At 40.4% G+C, this 21,148-nt stretch overlaps 1 protein-coding gene across 1 annotated transcript; it reads right to left on the reverse strand.

Annotated features, from left to right (window-relative positions):
• Positions 1 to 1,096: 1,096 nt before the first annotated feature.
• On the reverse strand, positions 1,097 to 19,972 carry bgnb (biglycan b). The gene is made up of 8 exons (XM_042492327.2): positions 19,729 to 19,972; positions 10,902 to 11,169; positions 6,308 to 6,420; positions 5,051 to 5,264; positions 4,808 to 4,918; positions 4,175 to 4,268; positions 3,647 to 3,785; positions 1,097 to 2,575 (listed from the first exon to the last, which is right to left on the reverse strand). Exons 2-8 carry the CDS (start codon positions 11,152 to 11,154, stop codon positions 2,378 to 2,380), a joined length of 1,122 nt encoding a protein of 373 aa, XP_042348261.2. The 5' UTR covers positions 11,155 to 11,169; positions 19,729 to 19,972; the 3' UTR covers positions 1,097 to 2,377.
• Between the last annotated feature and the right edge of the window lie 1,176 nt (positions 19,973 to 21,148).

Raw genomic sequence — 21,148 nt, forward strand, 5'->3', positions numbered from 1 at the left:
CATGCAGTGGTTTACTGCAGCAACTTTACTTTTCCTGCAAATTCCTCATTCACCTTGTCCCTCTGTGTTCATCAATACTGAAGACAGATTAAAGTGTGAAAGCACCACTCTGAAAACAAGGGAAAGACCATGAAATTGTAGGACTGAATCCCACAGCACAGGTCAAGGCATCTCACAATACAATGAGACAAGAAATTGTGGCATAAACAATCAAGACGTTCATGGAGACTAAAAACAATTCAGACATAAAAACACCTACAAATCTAATGGAACACTAAAAACTCACCAATTAAAACATTTTGTCATGATTGAAGACAGCTCAGGTCAGTTCCCCCAAATCAAAATTGCATATTTGTCTTCTTACCTTTAGTACTACTTGACAATCTAGATCATTTTGGGTGTAAGCTGCCCAGTTTTGGAGGTTATCGGCCTTAAATATGCCTACTTTTTCTCCAATATAATGACACCAGATGGTACTTGGTTTGTGGTGCTCTAAGTGCCAAAAAATGCATTTGAAAAACTTAATAGCAATGTCTCTCTCCAGAGATCATGACCTGGTCACTCAAGATTATCCACAGACCTTGTAGTGAGCAGTTTTATATAGGAACTATTTTCTTACTATCAAACTACATCCACCAACATTATCATCACGCATACGAAAGCGTGCAGCTACACATAGATGTGAGGCTTGTGCTCGTGATGGCGCAAGATGTAAACATTAATGGCGTCTTCCTTGGCTGAGCTGTAACATTGGCTAGATCAGTGGTGTAAGGTGAGCTAGCAGTACATAAACCCCTTCCTTCTGTGTGGTAATACAGTTGTCAGCATCAAAACAATTTAGATTGGTAAACAGAACTAGAGATAAGAGGAAAAATCTGTTTTTTTGATTTTGGGGTGAAATGTCCCTTTGAAGTTTGCACTCTGATGTTATATTCACCCTATCTTTTCCCTTTAAAGATAATGCTCGTATTGAGATATGGATTCAAATGGAAGACAAAACTAAATCCCATGAGTGTCCAAAGAATCTGTGACCATGTTGTATGTCAAATGTGGGCTCATAATGTCTCTACTGGCTTTTGGATTAATTCATCAAATATTTTCCACTTTTGATATTTCGTCTTTATTTCTCACACAGCATCCAACCAAGGGGCATCAGTTGTTCTCTGGCTTTATGCAGCAGGCTAAAAATGTCTTTATTCACATGCAGCGGTAGCTCATCAGATTACAGGACAGACACAGGACAGAATACTAATGGATAAAGCAGTTCCACATAGGTCTACCAATGTAAACAAGCTAACCCCCCAGTAACCCCGAAGCAGTTAAAGCATAACAGAAAAACTGTGCAAAACAATGCATCAACACCACTATTGTTTGTAGCACTATGTGAACACACTGCCTTCATTGTCTTAAAGCAAAGCGGATGTGTGTTTTTTCTAACTGGAGCAAACCCCCACTACTTCAGTGTCCCCTCAAGGAATACTGTATTAAAGTATCATACAGACAGCATAATATTTATTAAAGGCACAGAATAGATTTATTACAAAGGCAGGCTGATGGATTTTAGATTATTAGGAAAATATGTTTGGCACTGATGAGGGGGGAATGTTGAAATTGCCCTTTTAATCAGTCAGCTGGTATATACAAAAATGTTTTTGAAATGGTCAACTTGAATAATAGTTTCTACATTATATGGAGTTGTTTTTGTGTCTGTAAACGGTGGAAAACAGTCCCCAAATCTGTGACTGGTTGTTTATTAATACAGTATAATTTAATCACAGAGTTGAGGACCAAATGGCTTCAGACCGGTGAAACAGGGACAATATGATGCATCTCCCAAATCAACACACACAGAAAATCATACAGAGCACCTTTTATGTATATATAAAAACATCTATAATGCATTGCTTTCTATTTCTTACTTGTTATCTTAACAGAAATGTTAATAATAAAAAAAGACTTCTATCACAATAAGCACTATTGTGTAAAAAATATGGAATGAAATGCTTCACAAGTTTTTCATCAATTTTGGCTGGGGGAAAACATTCTTCTTCTCAGACAGTCTCCTGTGTTTCATCCATTTTAAATGGCAAAACTTTCAAAACCTTAAATTCAAAAAATTGTGAAAAACTCAGGTGAAGTACTGCAAGCACTGCACTTTTCACTCTTTTCAAGTTATGTGATTGTATTTCTCACTTCTCTTTGTATTTTATCAGTTTATTGCCCATCCTCTCCACTCATCCTCTCTCCCAAAATAATAATAATATTGATAATAATCTCAAATATGAACTCCTCTCCATCCCTCTAGTTTTGTTTTTTTCATTATTTAAATTATGTCCACCTTCCCCTCACTCTCTCCATCTTTCAGCATCCCCTGTCTTTACTTTTTGTAGTTGCCGAACTGAATGGCCAGCCGGTCACTGACACAGCGGAACGTCGCAGGCTGCACCTCCCAGTAGTTGACAGGGTTACCAAACAGGCTGATGCCATTATAGAAAGTCCTCTTCATCCCAAATCCTCGAGGGCAGAAGTCATCCACACCCACCTGGTTGATGTGGTTGGAATGGAGGTACACCACCTACAAAGCAGGAGAAGCAAAGTAGAGGGTGAGTAGAGCATTGTGGAAAACATTTAGTCACAGATGGCAAACTAAATGTGTGTATGTCCACGCTCTGACAGCCAAAGCCAACAAACAGCTGTCAGTGAGTGTCGTGGAGTCGGTGAGCGTCTGCTGCTCAAGTTTTGGCAGTGTGTCCCACACATATATCACATATAAAGATGGCATAACAGCTCCCAAAAAGTGAAACCAAAACATCTAGATCGCCCCCTGGTGGCTGGCTCCAGTACAAGTCATAAACCCCACCTCCTCTACCAAAAAACACAAAGCACACGCAAATACATTTTTCCTGCAGATGGTTTCTGTCATTTAAGGTACTTCTTATCACCCTGGTGCATGTTCAAAGATGCAAAGTTTGGTTTTAGTTAGTAATTTAATGCTATAAAAATGGGATATGATGTTATGTTTGACAGCTGTTTGTGCATGGGTGTATGGGTAGGCAGTCCACGGAGTGCGGAGATTGCTGCTACACAGATTCTGGTTCTCACCAGGACAAGATGGCAGCAGCCATGACTGGGATATTTTGGCTTCCTGCAGCATTGGCAGTAGTTGGCCTTTGGAGTCTATTAGTAAATGAAACCCCTTTGATTGGCTGTTCAGCTCAGCCCACAAGAGTAGAAATGGATGTGAGGAAAGCAAACAAACTACAGTCAAGAGAGCGTGAGATTGAAAGACACTTGTTTCATTAGACGAGATAATTCTTTTTCTGCCATGGAGCTCCCAAGCAGAAATGGCTTCATAATTGTTGTTGCTTTGAGTTGCTGATGTGCTAACTTGAATCTGTCCTGTCCTTTTCTGGTTTCCTGTTTTGATTAACAAATACAGGCTAGCGCTGCCTGTTGGTCTGGAGAGTTATTTCCTCTCACATAGGTGCAAAACGTACATGCAAGTTGGCTATTGGCTGTAGTCTTTATGATGTGTTCACATGCGACTTCTTGGCTAAGATACAGGTGACATGAGGTGACAAGAGTCGATTTTCATCAACACTAGTTTTTCAATGTTATTCTGGTCTGTCTGGGCCTTCAGACTCACCTGTAGGTATTTCATATCTGGGAGACCTTGGGGAACACGAGTGAGACGGTTGTTGTCAAGATGCAGCTCTCTCAGCCTGGGGAGGAAGGACAGACTGCCGTTCTCGATGTTACGGATGTGATTAAAGCCAAGGCCCAACCTGTAAAAAGTGAGACGTGGAAGGGGAGAAACATAAAATAGACAGAAAACAGGCCACTGCATGGTACATTTAGCTAAACTGTTTTACTGTTGATAAGTATCACTGCAAGAACGAAATGATAAACCAGGTGAGAATTAGAGCTGCAGCAGCCTGGCAATATTCCTGTGACAAAAATAAGTTGAAAGCCCACACAAGCATAAACTAGTTACTCTGTCATCTTAATGTAGTTCATATTATTACCCCTGAGGGGCACTGCTGACTGGGAATGGATTTTTTCTTTTAAAGCCACAGGTTAATTTTTTTTACAGATATGCAAGTAAATCCCTCAGGGTGCAACAAATCAGTCATGGTTAGTGTTAGTGACGAGTATGATAAAGTGTGAAAGATACCTGTTCAGGTTTTTGTAGCGTTTCAGGTCCTCCAGTTCCACAGCCTGGATCTGGTTGTGGTCCAGATGAAGCTCGTGGAGACTCTCTGGGAGGTCTGAAAGACAGACACCATACCTGCATATGGCTCTACTTTAGGGTGCGATCTGATCTTGTCCAGTAGCTGTCTATTCTCTTTCTTTTTTGTGTGTTTGCTTAGTAGATTTCTTAGAGTTAGATTAAAAGAATGAGATAAATAATTCAGTGCTGTTCTTGGGGGTTGGCGAGAAGAGCGAGAACATCTTCTCTATCAAGAGAAGCCATCATTGCCGTTTTTAGCTCTTCTTTCAATCAAGAAATACTTTTGGATTCTTTTCACCTCTCATTCACCTCTCCGTGTTCTCACACACAGCTAAACCACACCTAGAGGATGCTGATTGGTCTAAACTTTTGGTAGTTCGGACCAAACACATCACTTGAGGTGTGACAATATGTATTTTTGTGTCATCTCGTGTCATGAGAATCCAGCTGCCATGCGAGGCAACAAGAGAGGTATCAAACACCGAATACAGTATTTTCCATAATGCTTACTCGTTCAGCCAAAGATGAATCTATTGTAAATATATTAGTATTTTAGCCAGACAGATGAGTTGTTACCTTTTGGCACCCCGGTCAGTTTGGACTCAGATATACGCAGATAATTCAGTTTCAGTCCCTTGAAGGCTCCAGGCTCAAAGCCGCTGTTGTGGATGGGGTTAGCTCCCATTTCTGCAACATAAAGGGATCATTTGTGGCATGAAATAAAATACAGTCTCTTTAATTTTCTATACAGTGGCAAAGGCAGTGGTGAGCACCACAGGGGATTTGCCCTGATTTGTTTAAGTCATCAGCATTTCTGACCTATGCAGTTCATGCTGCCCAGTCCTGCAAAGGCTCCAGCTGCCACCTTCTTGATGCGGTTCTCATGGATCCTCATCTCGACCAGAGAGGCGGGCAGGTTCCTGGGGATAGTGGTCAGCAGATTCTTGGAGAAGTAGAGCTTCTGCATGTGTTTCAGGGGCACGAATGTTCTGGGGTGGACTTTGGAAATAAGGTTGTTCCTCAGAGACAGACCCTGGAAAAACAGTAACCATAGGAGGCAAAATTAGCCCTTTAACACCTGGACAGTTTTCTGGCACAACATTCAGATGCCGTCCGCAAATATTTAAACATTTAATATGGAATTTTTAAAAAAAATGTGGAAAAAAGTCCACAAAAGAAAAATTTGATACAAAATATCTTACAAATCGCTAATTGAAAGTAAAATAGAAAAAAAGAAAGTTATCAAATTATTAGGGAAAAATATAATATTTTTCTTCAGTTACTTTACTCTTTCCTCCTTTTTTTCCTTTTCGTTTCCTTTTTATGTGCTAATTTCGGGTAACTTTCTTGCAACTTTTTACAAATTTCTTGCTATTTTTTGGGTCATTTCTTGTTAAGTTTCTCATTGAATCTTTTTGAGGGAAATCAAGCCAATTTGTTCAGGTTTCAAAGGGTTAAACACCCACTTAAGCACAGAGAATGCCAGCAAATAAAAAGTAAGAAAGTTAAATTAATGAACAAGAGCTTGTGTTCGCACCCTCTGTCTCTACTGAATTAATTAAAACTGATCCAGCAGCAGTCCGTCACTCAGCATACAGTCTCTCCACCTGCGCTGGCTGAAAGATGGAGACAGATGTAGGCTGAGGTAAACAGACCTTAATAGAGATGTTATTGTATAATGTCATGTCGGGAGCTTCCCTACGCTGCCAGACTTAATATTGCTCTTGGTCAGTGCTCTTGAATGCGGGTCAGGAGTGAGCAAAGTCTTTCTGCTAAGAGAAGCAAAGATGTGAGCTCAAATACTCCCATTTGGCTTCGGGCACAAATTTAACACAATTAAGGCTCTCAGAGCGAGGGGCGGTGGAGGGTGAAAAAGAAAGGAAATGAACCTCTTAATCCTTGAGGAAACGGAGGGTCATAATGATATTTCACACTGCCGAAGCCAATACAAGCTGAGCTGAGTCGTTTACACAGCCTTGAGAGGTGCTGATCTAATGCTGAGAGGGATGTTATGAGTGTGTGTGTGTGTGTGTGTGCCTCTCACATATTATAGCTTACACATACAAGCTGACTTACATATAAGTGCGTAAGGCCTTTGAAGTCGTTCTCTTTCAGCTCAGTGATGCGGTTGTTCTGCAGGTCCAAGAACTTGGTGTCCGGAGGAATATTCTTTGGCACCTCGGTCAGACCTGCAGATGAGACCAATAAAAACACAGAAGGGAATCACACTCCATTAAAAGCTTCCATGGGTGAACCAACACCCTAAAGACCAGTGTGTTTTCAATGGGCAAGCTCATAGGATATCTTAGTCAGACACACACCTTGGAAAATAAATACTCACTGTGTGTTTTAAAACTTCCATCAGGCCTAAACATGAACCCGATCACACTCCCACACAATCTGAAATGAGCACTTTGGGTCTGCTCGTCTATTATTTTAATGAGAGGTGGACATAGACACAACCATGGAGGTCAAACAGAGACGTCAAAGTGGCACATAACTAACATTACTGGTTTGTCACTTACAAAGACAAACCAGATGGGGACACCAGATGTTTTCCATCTGGTTTCCATTCGACAGAAGTCACAAAGGATGTGACTTAAATACCGTCAGCAAAATCGCACATCAAATGAAAGGGGAGAAAGACACAACCCTGACACATAGAAAGAGAAATAAGGAGTGTGTATTGATGTGTGTGGTGAAGACGCTGTGCCAAGTGACTTAATTTGGGCTTCTTTGTGACAGAAATACCTGCTGAGAAGTAATGAAGAGGTTGAGAAAAATTGCAGTTAAAGGAGCAATGTGCAGGATTTAGTGGCATCTAGTGGTGAGAACTGCAGATTGCAACCAGCTGAAACTTCTAGATAGATGGGTCACTAGCACAGCACCTGCTGACATGTACTCACCTTTTTTCTCTGATTGCTTAAGATCCAGATGTTAAGGGTGTTTTTACCAGCACCAAAACAAATAGACCTGGGGATTTAAACTGGTAAAAACACAGAAAATAGCAGTTTCACGTTTAAAAATCGTTTTCCTGATGCTCCCCCCACAGAGGAACTGCAAACTACAGTGGCCAACACTAAACGCAAATGGTCCTATCTTGAGCCAGTGTTTGGATTGCCCATTCTGGGCTACAGTAGAAATATGGTGGGGTAACATGGTGAAAGTAGATATTCACAGCTCATTGTAAGGTAATGAAAACACAACAATTATTATTTTCCAGTTTTAATACACTAAAGAAAACATACTTATTATATGATATTCCATTCCTGTCAACATCTTCCTCTAAATACTACACACTGGACCATTAACAGCACCAGTGACAGGCATAAATGCCAAGAACTGTTAGGGTTGCTTGTGAATATTGTTTACCAAGAAAGGAATTCATGAACACTAACAATGGATGACAAACAGCGGACAGCGTTAATAAATACACCTGCATTATTCCATTCGGAGATCTCTCTGGAAAAATGACTCAGCAAATGCACAAACACAGCAACCAGTGATTATTAACGAGACCACATCACAGAGGACATGTGGACGAGCGTATCAGATGTGGTCAGTGGTGCAGACAGGCCATGGCAAGTGAATCCAAACCACAGCCGACCTCATCTGGACGGCGACCATGATGCAACCAGACCCACTGGTGAGAGCGGACGCCAGCTGTCCCACTGGGATCCAGTTTGCCACTGACCACATCTGTCCCACAGGACTGTACCCATAGCTGTCCATCTAGAGTTAAGTTTAGATATATGGCTTTGGCCGTGCTGTGCCCCACCCTCCATGTCACCACACAGGATCAAAACGTCAGCAGCTCGCTCTGACATTCTGTACAAACCAAGTCCTCACAGCCCTGAGAGATCTGCTGCAGTGGCTGGGGAACTTTATAGCGTATCCAAGAAAATTGAGCATCATTTTGCCCTCTGAGAGCAAAGATAATTTCATTAAAGTTGTAGATGAAAGAGCAAGTTTTAATCCTAAATTACAAACCAAACTCACTCTATGATTTTCTCAAGTGTGATAGAGTTATTACAGCTGCTGTGAGAGTAGTACTACTCCAAAGGTGCACAGTGTTACCAGGTGGATTCATGTGGTAGGAAATATTCACCTTCCAGCTAACATTTGCAGCTTTCAACATGCATCCTGCCAGCTGGAAAACTTAATATCTGTATTCCCTACATAAGGCATGATAAACAAACCTGGTAAAAGAAAAACTTTCACCCACACCCTGATTAACTGAATCCCTTTAACCCTCTAAAACCTCAAACCACATTGCATCACCCGTATCTGCCACAAATCTCAAAGCCTCAACCACAAACTGACAAAACTAGCACCCTCTTAAACCCCAGTGCCCCTCAACACAAATACCCGACAGCATGCTGGGATGCACACTGAGAGGAGACAGACGCCACCGCCAAAATACATCTGTTCTAAATAAGCACTTGACATCTTGGAAATTATACGCTTCCACATTTACTCTCTGCGCAGAGACTGGGGACAGTAAATATATAGAGCTTGTAAAATGATGATTCGACAAAACCATTGCGTCTAAACACAGACAGCTTATTAGAGTTATATAGCCAGTATAATGTGAGGAATCTTTATATCCATAAATAAGGCTGAGGGGAGTTTATTTGGTCCTGTAAGAATAGATGAAGGAAGAATAGCGTGCACTTATAATATCCAAAGTACAGAAAATTGCAGTGTATGCCTATATGGAAATATGACTAAAATTAAAGTCACAGACAGACTTTCAAAGCATTTTGAAATCATATTTTGTGGTAGATTATGTTAATTTAGGTCACCTGCATTTTAGCTTTATAGTAAATCTCAAAACTGCGTATATTTATAAGCACTTAAACAACTTTTATTTCTCTTTTGTTCTATTCTTTTAATCCTCTCCTCCATCTTTAACCCTTTGAAACCTGGATTGACATCAGTTTTCTTGTGCTATGTTGAGACGTTCCAAGAAATTGGGAAAAGCTGACCTGGCAATGAACTGAAAATAAAGAAAATACATTTTAAAAAAGAGAGAATATTGGTGTAAAGTAATTGTGAAAATAAGGGAAAATGTCAAAGAAATATATATAATTACATATTTAAATTATTCACATTTACATTTTTATAACTTTTTTATTTAATTTCAGTGTTTGTTTTAGGTTTTTTGCCATTTTTCTTTTTTTCTGCTATTTTTTAGGTAATGTCCTTCTAACTTTATACCTAATTTCTTGCTAATTTTGTGTAATTTCTTGTTAATTTGGCTCATTACCTTCCTCCCATGTTTGTAGAACAAATTAAGCCAATTTGGGTGGGTTTCAAGGGGTTAAACCCTTATCATTCTCATCTCCTGTTTTGGGTTTCCACTAAACATCAAATCCTCTCCACAACCCAAAAACAACATGACACAGCTCCTTAAAGGTACAGTAGGTAACTTTTATAAAATAATTGTTTTGGGGTTTTTTTTGTTATATTTGCTCTAACAGTCACTATATCTTAACAGTAGCACATGAGACAGATGATTATCTGTCTCATGTACTACTATTGGGGGGAAAAATCATGTTTCTGTGGCACCTCATGGTGCTTCTGATGGCATTTGCAAGAATCTACTGGGTTTGAATGGAAACAATCAAACAGAAAAGATGTCTGTATTTTTCTGTGAAAGTGAACGTTATTCATCATCAGTCTTCTTCTGTTAACTTGCGTTCCCCATGAACAATGTTTTTGGCAGCACAGTGAGTGGACTAGCCATGACTGACATATGTTAGCGAGCCCTCCTGGCTCTGATGGTGGTTTTTGCTTAGACGCAATGGATTCTTGCAAATGCCATTAGAAGCACTACTGGGAGCAAATCTGTGATTCTTTGGATAATGAAGGAATGATCGGTACTTCTCTCCCTTTAAGTGCCCTCAATTGTTGCTTTCATTGTTTGGATTGGTTAGATCTAGGCAAGAGGAATGGGATAAGGGTTAGATTCAGAATGTCAGGATAAGCCAGTCAGAGGCCGAGTAAGGCAGGCCATTACTTTACCATCCTAGGATTCGCAAATTTGCCTTCTGGGAGGCAGAGGAATATGATTTTTTTTTTTTTTAATTATCTGTCTCATGCACTACTGTCAGGATATAGTTACAGCTTCAGCAAATATGACAAGAAAAGTTTGTTTTTTTTGTTTGCTTGTTTTTATAAAAGTTACCTACTGAACATTTTAAAGACAGCAAAGGATAAATTTCATCTCCCCCCATCAAAGTGTCCCTTGTTTTGTCTACTATTGTGTCTTTCACTTTACTGTCCTCTCTCCCTCTCTTGAGCCCTTTCTGTCCCCTCTTTTTTTCTCCTCGCCCTTCCTCCTTTTGTTTCAGTCTCTTCAAACCATCTCTCTCATCCTCTCCCACCCAGTATCTACATATACACAAAGTCTGGAACACAAAATCCCTCAAAGAAATGCCTTTCCCTGTCAAAATACACCAGCATTATCCAGAGGAAGAAATTCCTCTCTTAGATAACCAAAGGGGAACTTTACTCCCTGGAGATATGAATGTCATGCAATGCTCGGGTCATGCTCGCTCACTCTGTCATTCAACTCATTTGCTTTCCTGTCTGAACCTCTTGACACACGCACATAAACTTCAAAATGATGACAAAGCATCGTTCTCTCACACACACTGTCACTAACCGAGGTCAGAGCACTGGACGACCCTGAGCTGACAGTGGCACCCGAAGGGGCACATGGGTATGTCAAGGGGGGGGGTCTCCTCCACTGCCGAGCCCTCTTCTTCGTCCCTCATCATCTTCATCATGCTGTCCATGCTGTCCATGCTGTCCATGGCGAAATCCCAGAAGCCTCTCTGTTCAAAGGGCAAGGCCGAAGAGGCAGAGAGCAGCCGAGCCACGCATAGCAGCAGCAGGAGGGAGCAATGTGGCAACATCTTTAACTTCTGCACCTGAGGAAACATAAGAAGAGAGGAGAGCAGCATTGCGTTTATTGTGCATGAATGTACATAGCCAGTTGCCAGTTTATTAGATCTAACAAGCTAAATCTTATGCAGTTTAATTAAACACCCCTACAATAAATCTTACATCCATAAAGATTAGAATGTTTTGTTGTTGTTGAAACTTTTTAGATGCTGCTGAGTGGATTTGCTTTGGGGACCTCCATCATTATAATGTGTTGCTATTTCACATGGCAATGAACCAACCTGAGTACATTAGTTTAAGCACACATAATGTACAAATGATCATTTAAAGCCTAAAGTGGGACCCGTGAACAGCTACACTGTCTTTAAATAGACTACAGTAAATGCAGCATTTGTCTGTTACCCCCTAACACAATGAATGGTTCTCTTAAATTCAAATGTAGTTTATTTAACTTAAGTGGGCTGCAGTGCTGGCAAACTGTCGAATAGTATGTAAATATGCTCAGTTTGTGTTGATGTTCATGTTTGTCCATTTTATTTAACTTATATTTCATCCAACTACAAATGAGATTTATAGGGGACAGTAAATTACGTACTTTGCCTAACTTAATTGTCCATTTGGCCCTTCTCTGAGTTAACTCTTTTGTCTCTATCTGGCAAAATGGTACAAAAATTTATCAATTTTTGCTTAGGAATTTACATTTTTTTTACTTTTTACTTTCATTGTTTAATGAGTAGTATCCATGAGAGTAGACAGGAAAATGCTCATGGCATCTAAATGTCTGGGATGTTGTAAAATGACAAAAAAAAAAGAAAGGAAAACAGTTTAGCACAGCTGGATAATCCTCAGAAAAAGAAGGCAACTGCCCTGAGGCCCCAGTGACCAAGGGGCCCCAAATGGCACCTTTTATCTAAATGGCCACAAACGAACTCATACAGAGAAAAACTGGAACCAAATAGTATTATTCATACAAGTACTGGTTGGTTTCAGGGCAAATAATGATGCTGCCATGTATAGTCTGCTCTGCTCTGTGTATTGTACTAAATGGGAACGTGGGCGACAGTCTACAGAGAGTGGGAGGTGCTGTGAGTGCGTGTGTGTGTGTGTGTGTGTGTGTGTGTGTGTGTGTGTGTGTGTGTGTGTGTGTGTGTGTGTGTGTGTGTGTATTTGTGTGTGCATGTGTGTGGGTGGATGTGCAGCAAAATTTGGGCTCCCTACCAGGTTATTAATCCAGCATCTCGCGTGAGGGCTTCAAATTCATCGCTAAGGATAATAGTCAGTAATAAATGGACATTGAAATATTATGAAATGGTTTGCTTATCCTTAATTATAAAGCCCTGCTGTTTATACCACACCTAACAGGCAGACCAGCAGCTGCAGGCTGGCAAAGAGAAATGGACTCATTCCCCGGGGGAAACTCGCCAGGAATCGACTCTGAGACTAAAAGTCACTTAAACCACACCAGCAAAATGACACCGTCTGCTTCCTGCAACACCGAGCCCATTCCCAAGAGAGTAAGTCACTTCTCACTGACCAATCGGATAGTCTAGTGAACATCACCTCAGCCGTGGAAAACTTTATCCCTGCAACAGAGCAGTCAAACAAAGCCACCATTCAGTTAGAGGGGAAACTGTGTGTGCAAAAGTCCACATGCACATGTGTTTGAGTGTGTTGGCATGTCACGAAACACACACTGCATGATGTCATAGCTGCACACTCACTGCTGATTTAGGTCACCAGACGCATGACCATGCATGTGTTTGCTTGCTTACTTTATCCTGTCTGCATTGACCTAACTAACACCTCGGCCCAGCCACCCTCTCCTACTCTAATCTAATTCCAAGAAAAACAAATTATTACCAGGCCAATTGATCCTTACAACAGGAAATTGGGACTCTTAACCTGAGGCTAATCCTATGAAGTCAAGCCCAGTCCAACAGTGGGCCTTGGGGTGACCTAAAACCCTATAATCTCTAACCTCGTCGTGTTAATTCCTCCTCTGATCCCCAGCTCTGTAATCCTACAGAAGTCTGGAGAGTCTTTATGCAAATGGTTAGCGTGCAAATGGACTTTCCAGGGAAGTTAAGGATCCTGTCACAACATGATCACATTTTCTTTGGAAGCAAGGAGAGTGAATTTTGGCTTTCAGCATTATCAGGAGCGAGATGGATGACAAGAAGAGGTAGAGGAGAGGTAAATGGATGAGGATGATTAAACAAAAACACAGTTCAAAGGTTCAAAAAAAAAGACTGCAAACATGAGAGAGCAAGAAGAGAAAAAGATACACACCATTTATGTACACTGGATGTCTTAGGGTCGATTTTTGGATAGCATGTTTGCAACTGCACATCAAATGCTCAGAAGAACTTGAAACTCAATGCATGTTGTCTCTTGTGTGTTATTTATCTTGCACTCAGTGAGACAACATTTAAACACTTGCTTGATTTCTGTCCTGCCTTTTTCACCCAACATCCTAGTAGCACTGACTGTTCTCAAGACTTTGAATGTCTCAAAGGGGAGAGACTGCAATAATAAAGCTTGTGAGGGGGCTTCAAAAGCTTCTTAGTGTTGGGGAAATGCTTCTCATTCCACTTATCATGAAAAAAAGTTGTCTAAACTGATACTGATCCTTTAAATTACAAGAGTAGAGCCTTTACAAAAACACTCCATAAAGAAGAATGTGGTCAGAGTGTAAGCATCACAGTGTGTAGGTGAGGAATTAACACCACATGCTTATCACTCCAACATCAACACTTCCTAACTTTTCATAATCGTCTGAGTGTTGAATCATATAGTGCGTGAGAAAATTATCCATTTTCAGTCTGTGACCATTGCGCTTTAAAGTTGCTTATGCAATCAGCTGCAATCAGCTGTGTTTTTGCTCCATTCAGAGGAATAAAAGGCATTACTAAGGGACATTAAAATCAGTGAAACAAAGAGCCTGTGCATGAAGTGGACCTGGCCTGGAAGTATGAATAACTGGCCCTTGCAGTCTGCTCCCTGCAATAAAAATAGCAGCCAAATTATACCATTTTGCAGAACAGAAAAAACACCACTGGCCTTGGCTTGGCCAGAAGAATGCAGCAAAAAGGACGCAGTGAGGGCACATATAGTCAGCATCACACAATGACACGCAATACACAAAAGAGCTGAAATACTGAAAACACCACCAAATTTATTTGTGCTACTTTGATTTTTGCAACGTGTGCTTTGCAACATTGTGGGAGGATTAGCTACTGTAGGATTGTAAATCTAAAAATGTTAGTCTAATCTTTGGAGTGTGCAATGATTTTTCTGCCAGTTGTAGAGATGTAGATGGAGACTTGCAGGCAGAGTTGTTGAGGATGAGAAAAAAAAGGGAGACAGGAACAAGAATAGTCTATCATCATTCAGGAATGACGTCTAAGGCTACTATAAACACAACATGACGATAAGACTAAACTGCATCCCACAATCAAGCAGCCTCTCTGGCTGTAATAACCATTTTTATCTGGCCCTGGTGTGTGTATCTACAAATTCCTATCCTCTGCTACCAGTTAAGATGTAAGCCACCAAACATCCGGTCTGAAAAGAAAACAAACCAGAGGCTTCAATCTTAATTGTTATTGCCTCAGCTCCCTTCCCATCCAAAGACCAACAGTAGTTTAATGGATGGATGGCCAGCTATTCTTGTCTGGCTTGCTGTGTTTGTCGTTGAGGTGCTGTGGAGTGAGTGTGGGGTGATGCAGATGAGAGAAAAGAACAAAATAAGAGGAGAATGACAATAATGAGACAGACAGAAAGAAAGAGCAGGAGTTTAGTGTCGGTAGAGACAAGAAGGATGTGAGAGGTGAAGCTGCAAAAAAAATAAATAAATAAAAACAGGGAGGTGTGGAATAAACATCACAGGTACTATGAATCTGTACTGTCTTTGTTACACTGTGTGGCCAAAAGTATCTGGACACACAAGTGCAAATGCATGCTTTTTTTCTCTGGTCTTTCATAATTTAAGCTAGGTTTTTAATTTCAAATTGACAGAAAGCTTAACATTAAAACACCTTTGGCATGAATTGGAACACCATCTGTGAGCGAGGCCATATTGTTCCACTAATACTCTTGCATGGCAGCAGATCTCTGCAGCCATGTTCAAACATCTAGTGAAAGTCCTCCCTAAAAGAGAAGAGTGGAAGTTGTTATGGCAGCCGATTAATGCTGACACTTTTAAAATGTTCAGCAATCACATGTGGATCAGCCCGGGCACATTGAAATATGTGAAACTGACACAAACTCTTAACAATTCATCATGTGCAGGTGGGCTTGAAATGTGCTAAAATTCTATGTTTGCAACATGGAAATACTGCCGATGGAAAGTCCCTGAGGATCTGTTGTCGAGGTGGAATAACAAATCTACAATAAAGAGTGAGAAAGTCTACGTAGGGCTGGTAGGAGGGCTGTTGAATGGGTCAAACAAGCATGGACTTTCAACCAGGAGACCAGTGCTCATGTCTTATTTAGACCAAAATTGAACATAGTTATGTTATTAAGTTATGATGTTAATGATGTAACACTATTTGTGGGGCACTAATTTGTAGGATATCATACGAACCGTTTTATGAGGACACGTTCTGGGAGACAGTGTCATGTGGATACAGTCTAGCCTCAAAATCATCTTAACATTGTTCTCACTCCTCTGCAGCAATGGTTATTTTCCTTCAATAAAGCAAAGAGAAGGGGGCGTCGGGTGGTTCAGGGATAAAGCAGGTGCTCCATAAATGAAGGCAATGTCCTTGCTGCAGTGACCGTGGTTTCGATTCCAGCTCGTGGCCCTTTGCTGCATGTCATTCCCTCTCTCTCTCCCCCTTTCACGCTATCAATCTTCTGTCCTGTCTAATAAATGCAAAAATGCCAAAAAAAACATAAAAAAAGAAGAAACAGGAGGAAGTTCCCCAAAGGTGTGTCTGCTCACAAACACCCATAATATGACTAAACTTCCAAAGGTGATTTAAGCTGTCATAACAAGCAACACAAGAGAGACACTTTTATGAAGATATGAATTCCAGTGGTTTACTCTTGGCTTCAAAAGATGGAAATAGGATTAAGGGAGTAGGACTAGCAGAGACAGATATGAGACAGGATATTCAGGCATGAAAGATGGTGTCAGTGAAAGCACCATCTGGTGAACAATCCACCCTACAAGTGTATCACTTGTTTGAGTTTCCCACACCCGGCGTCTGAGATTATCTTTACATTTTCTATTCACACTATCCATCAAGTGCTGGGCACTTGTCAAAGCTCACATCCAGCGCAATTACTCTGAAGTGATTAGAGTTCCCACAAGGCAGCCTTTGCCCTCATCAAGCTAAACAAACATATATTTAAGCATATGTTCTTTGTGTTGCCAAGACCAATCATCTCAAGACACAATGCACAGTTTGTTCTCCCATGACCACAGTGTGAGAAAGCCCACCCAGTCATACACACAACCCACTTTCTTTTGACTCATGTGAATTGCTGCCACCTTTTCTCCACAGCAGAAATTTTATCACAGCAGGTTTTATATTTAAAGCTCCTGTTCTTGTCCGAGTTTTGGCATCAACATGAGCAGTAGATGCCAAAATCCATCAAGCCTTACGATATCGATCAAGACATAAAATGCTGGCTCATTTTATCTGTGTATTAATAGTCAGGAGCAGATCAGCTGTGCTCCTTGGCAGAGAAGAGTTAAGGTGGGGCAGAGAGTTCACCAAAAGTGCCAGCTGGCGCAACAACACTGGTGTATTGGCAGCCGCCACGTCAACACTCAGTGCCGTTTAACATCACAAGGGTGATCACAGTGCTGACTGAGTACAAAATAGTTGACATGGCTTCATATTGTGTTGCAGAGAATGAAATCTAATTTTGGTTGGAGTCGCTCCGTGGGATATTCATTTGTTTTCACTCTGAGTTTTGTCTTTTTTCCAACCCATCATGTTATTCTGAACACAATCCGAGCTGCAATAAACTCTGACATCTAAAAAAGAAAAAACAATGTAAAACTCACAAAAATGTTTGCTTGTGGGAATGCAAGCTGTCCTTAACACACATACACACACACACACACACACACACATACATGCACTCACACAGAGCACGTAAACCAAAATGATCTGGTCATTTGGCCGAACTCACTCACTTCCTTATGCCATGTCTCCTTTCATCCATACATGACACACAGACAGACAGGCACACACACACACACACACACACACACACACACACACACACACACACACACACACACACACACACACACACACACACACACACACACACACACACACACACACTAAATTCATGTGCCCTACAGACACACAGGCTGTTACTGTTAGGCGGGTCCGGTAGGAGCATTTGGGTGGAGTTAACTGCCCTAGCGGCTGTAATTTGGTGACTGCTATCCCTAAAAAAAGGAACTGTTTGGCAGCTTCTCTGATGCCGCCAAGCTTGGATGTGGTGGCAAGCTGCTCGACGCTGCAGAGACGAGGCCTGACCAGAGCAGGACAGAGAGCAGAGAAATACAGAAGAACAAAAAAAGGCCAGATCAGACAACTGACCTGTGGGCAGAAGAGTCTCATTCAAAGTATTTGAAGTATTTGAAAATGTGTGCCAGTTTAAGTGGGCTATGAATAGACTGTAAACTTTTTTTTCTTCATGAACCACAATGGAACTATTTCATAGTCAAAACATGGCAAAGACAACATTTCTAGAGCTTGAATTTAACTCTGACTTTAATTTAAAATTGTAAGCATAAGTATGAAAATGTATCCACCAAAATGCTCACTGAGTGTGCAAAGAACACAGGGTGAATATGATGCCAGGGGCGTTGTAGTGGGACAAAAGTGAGATGGATTACCCAAGGCCCCTGAAAGCCTGGAGAGAACAAAGGTGATATGTTTGTAATATTTTATTTCATTTCCACAAATAATTTAAAATTTTCTGAATGAGCTGGCTAAAAGACTGAACGTTGTATAAAATAAATAGTGGAACCTCTTTAACTCCTTAAAGGCACAAAATGTTTTAGTCCACCCCTACAGTGAGATTTGTCTCTAAACGTGGCTAAAGCCAAGCGACTGCTTTTGTTGCTAGTGCACCAACGTACACTGTCATGTCTTTCCATAAGAAAGGGAAATCAGGGTTCAAAAAAAAAAAAAAAGTAAGGCACTTGGTAGTAGGTGTTTCAGGGGGTAAGCAGGGAATGCAGGGGACATGTCCCCCTCAGTATTTGGAGCATGTGCATTTGTCCTCCCTAACAGAAACATGAAAGTAGCAGACGTCTTTCATAATTTCTACCATAAATTGATGCATAAAAATTCACCAGCATGCAGGACAAGTGTTTGCCACCAAAAATTTCATGGTGGTGGATATCCAAACCCCCCATTTCATTTGTTGAAAAAAAACCTTCAACCTTGTACAGAGGAACTGTGAGTTTGGACTTGGACCATGATGAGACAGACAAGCAGTGAGAATCACCACAGTCAGACCCGCAGGTGTGGGGTGGTCAACCCACAGACAGGCTAATAGGCAGGCAGGATAGAGGGTCAGGAAACAGACAGATGTACGCCATCATTTTGACTGTCTGACCATTGACTCCGCTGTCAGACACTGTTTGCTCTGTCTTTGTGCATAGAGTGACTCAGTTAAATCCACTATAAATGGCTCAGACATGGTAGTTAACCATTGCTGGACATGAAGTCATCAGTACAAGACAGAATGGGGCCACAGAGGAGGAAAGGAAAACTTCTATGAAGGACTTTATGTTTGTTTGCATCATATTATGTGACAAAATAAAGCACAGCAAGCTATAATAACCTCCCTGCCATACAAAGTTTTTTAGGCCGCAGTTCTTTCAACACATTTCAATCTGTGTACACAGAGGCTGAATGTTAGGGTAGCACAGATGTGTACCAGAAGGGGTTGACTTGATTGGCACGTTTCACTATAATTATTCTCCCTAAATGATGATGATGCACATAAAAAGACTCTATAAATGTTACTTTTAAAGTCTGATGAGAGATCTTTGATTTGAGAATAAAGTGAGCGGAAAGGAAAGTTTGGCCTAATTATCATCTCATCTACTAATGGTCCCAGTGAGCAGTCTTTGGAGACTCAGTGCGCCATCTAGTGTTAAGTAGCAGCTGATCGAAAAAAGTACAGCATCAGGTTGGCCATGCAACAGGTTGCATAAGATATAATACATTCTTAATATAAAAATTGTGAGAGGGGAAAACAAAAAAATAAAATACACATTTAATAAGTTAAATGGTGCAAACTATATAAACAAAGTGACATCTTAAACTGAAAATATAAAACTTAAACATAAAGTAGAAAAATGTAAACACATGCTACATAACAAAACGTAATAGTAGATGTAGTAGAATAAATGTACTGGAATTTAAATTCTATTAATAGCACTATAATATAACTACAAGTTAAAAGTTTCTATGTGTCACAAAAGCGTTAGGTATGTTTGCATGTAATTATTTCGTCAAGGAAATACCGGCCTGCAAAATAATTTATGGCTATTCATCAGACTGAAGAGCACATATAGCAGAATAACCCATCACCCCTACCTTAAGGATCGATTTAAGATTTAGATTCCAAATTCCCCAAAACAGGTTGGAGGTCTCTCCCTCTGTGCGTCAGATTATCCTGCAGAGATATTTTTTTTAAATCCTATATTATCATCACATTCAGGGATTATTGCAGTATTTCCCTGTGCTCCTCTGACATCCAGCCGCAGCTCCTCCACCACTGTGTGCCACTGCGAACTGTGTCAGGGCACCGTGTGTGCGCTCTCCAGCCCAAACCGAGGAAATGACTGAGAGCAGGGGGGGTCAAGCCCATAAAGTTAACAAGCCAGCCTCCTTTCTCCCCTTTTAGGATGGAGGGAGGAGGAGGAGGAGGAGGAGGAGGAGAGGCCTGAGTACAGTACTTTTTTGCCATTGTAATACAGTAAAAGCAGTGGTGGCATTAGTATTTTAGTGAAGTAAATAATACCATAGTGTAAAAATACTATGTTACAAGTCATGCACTCGGAATCTTACTTAAGTCACAGTACAAACATTTTAGCATCAACTTAAAGTAGCCAATAAAAGTAGAAGTACTCCTTATGTACAATGGCACATTTCAGAAAAATGCAGCCTATGTTACATTATTGGATTAGTGATGCATTAAATGGGTTTATCGCATTTCTTTATATACTTCTGGGTAACTTGACTTTCATCATATTTGGATTAATGTATATATATTGTATTACTAATCTGAATCTGAAAAGACACATTATCAAATAAATGTAGTAAAAACTACAGCATCTGCTTCCAAACTATAGCAGAGTAGCCTCTAAGAGTAAAGTTAATGGAAATACTTTAATAAAGTTCAAGTATAGCAGTCCACATAGTTATATTCCATTACTGAGTAAGAATATTCAATGTTACTCCTATGATAATTTGGGAGGTCATGCAAACATAGAAAACTTTATAAAATCATAGGAATAACAGGAACAGACTTAATATTATAACACTAATAACATATACCAACATTTGAAATTTCTTCATATTAATGGGTGTCCCTGTCATTTTTCTACACCAGTAGATACATTTAAAAAATATTTTCCCTGCATAAGAAACATGGCGATGTTTCCTAATGAACAAGAGAGAGAAGGAGACGGGTGCACTGCATTTGAACTTTGTCTCTGAGGTCTGTACTTGCCATGTTTAATTTCTTTTGAAGACAGAATTTCTGCATTGTAATTTTAGCACTGCCAATTAAAACACAAGTTGAAACATGGCATTGTCTGAAACATCTCAGACAGACTTCAGTCAGATGTTATTTTGGTTCTGCTATGATGAAATCTTACAATACAGAGCAACAAAAATGTGTCCTTATGCAGTGGTATTAACACAGGTTTTCACCAGGTGATGGTACAGAAACCACAATGCTGTAAATTTACTCTGTTTATTCTAACATTTATCACATTGTTTCTTTGTGTAA

The sequence above is a fragment of the Plectropomus leopardus genome, chromosome 9, assembly GCF_026936395.1.
Source record: "Plectropomus leopardus strain MGB_pleo_1.0 chromosome 9, ASM2693639v1, whole genome shotgun sequence".
Taxonomy (NCBI): domain Eukaryota; kingdom Metazoa; phylum Chordata; class Actinopteri; order Perciformes; family Serranidae; genus Plectropomus; species Plectropomus leopardus.